General features: G+C 55.7%; 1 protein-coding gene across 1 annotated transcript in view; it reads right to left on the bottom strand.

Annotated features, from left to right (window-relative positions):
- The window catches only part of BRSK1 (BR serine/threonine kinase 1), a 31,305-nt gene that overhangs the window by 4,711 nt on the left and 26,156 nt on the right, over window positions 1-438 (bottom strand). The window contains exon 18 of the mRNA XM_011932473.1: window positions 24-113. Coding sequence (XP_011787863.1) covers window positions 24-113 — 90 coding nt within the window. The remainder of the gene's footprint in view (window positions 1-23; window positions 114-438) is intronic.

Genomic DNA, 438 nt, shown 5'->3' on the forward strand with positions numbered 1-438 from the left:
CCCCCACGGGCCCCGCCCCCCACCTGCCAGGGCCTGCACAGAGGGCTGGTCATGCGTGCTCAGGAGCTGTGCCTGGATGGTCTCCACCACTCGCTTGAACCGACGGCTGGGACCTGAAGGGACAGGCGGGCAGAAAAACCCTGACTGGGGGTCCAGGACCGGGAAGGCCGTCCCAGCCTGCAGAACCCAGTCCCTCCACCAAGCAAACCACCCTCCCACTCTGCGTCTCCATCTCCCCTGCTCCGCTGGGGCCACATCAATCCATGGTTTGCAAATGGGTCTGTGCTGCTATTTAAGGAACACAGTCAAACTCACATACCTTCAACTTCAAATAACAGGTGTTGGTTTCTATTCAAATAGATACTATTGCTTGTTGTTAGTTTCTAGCAGAGGCCATGAAGGACCAGAAATGTATGAAAAATAAGTTGGAGCCAGGTG

This window comes from Colobus angolensis, unplaced genomic scaffold, assembly GCF_000951035.1.
Source record: "Colobus angolensis palliatus isolate OR3802 unplaced genomic scaffold, Cang.pa_1.0 Scaffold96, whole genome shotgun sequence".
NCBI lineage: Eukaryota > Metazoa > Chordata > Mammalia > Primates > Cercopithecidae > Colobus > Colobus angolensis.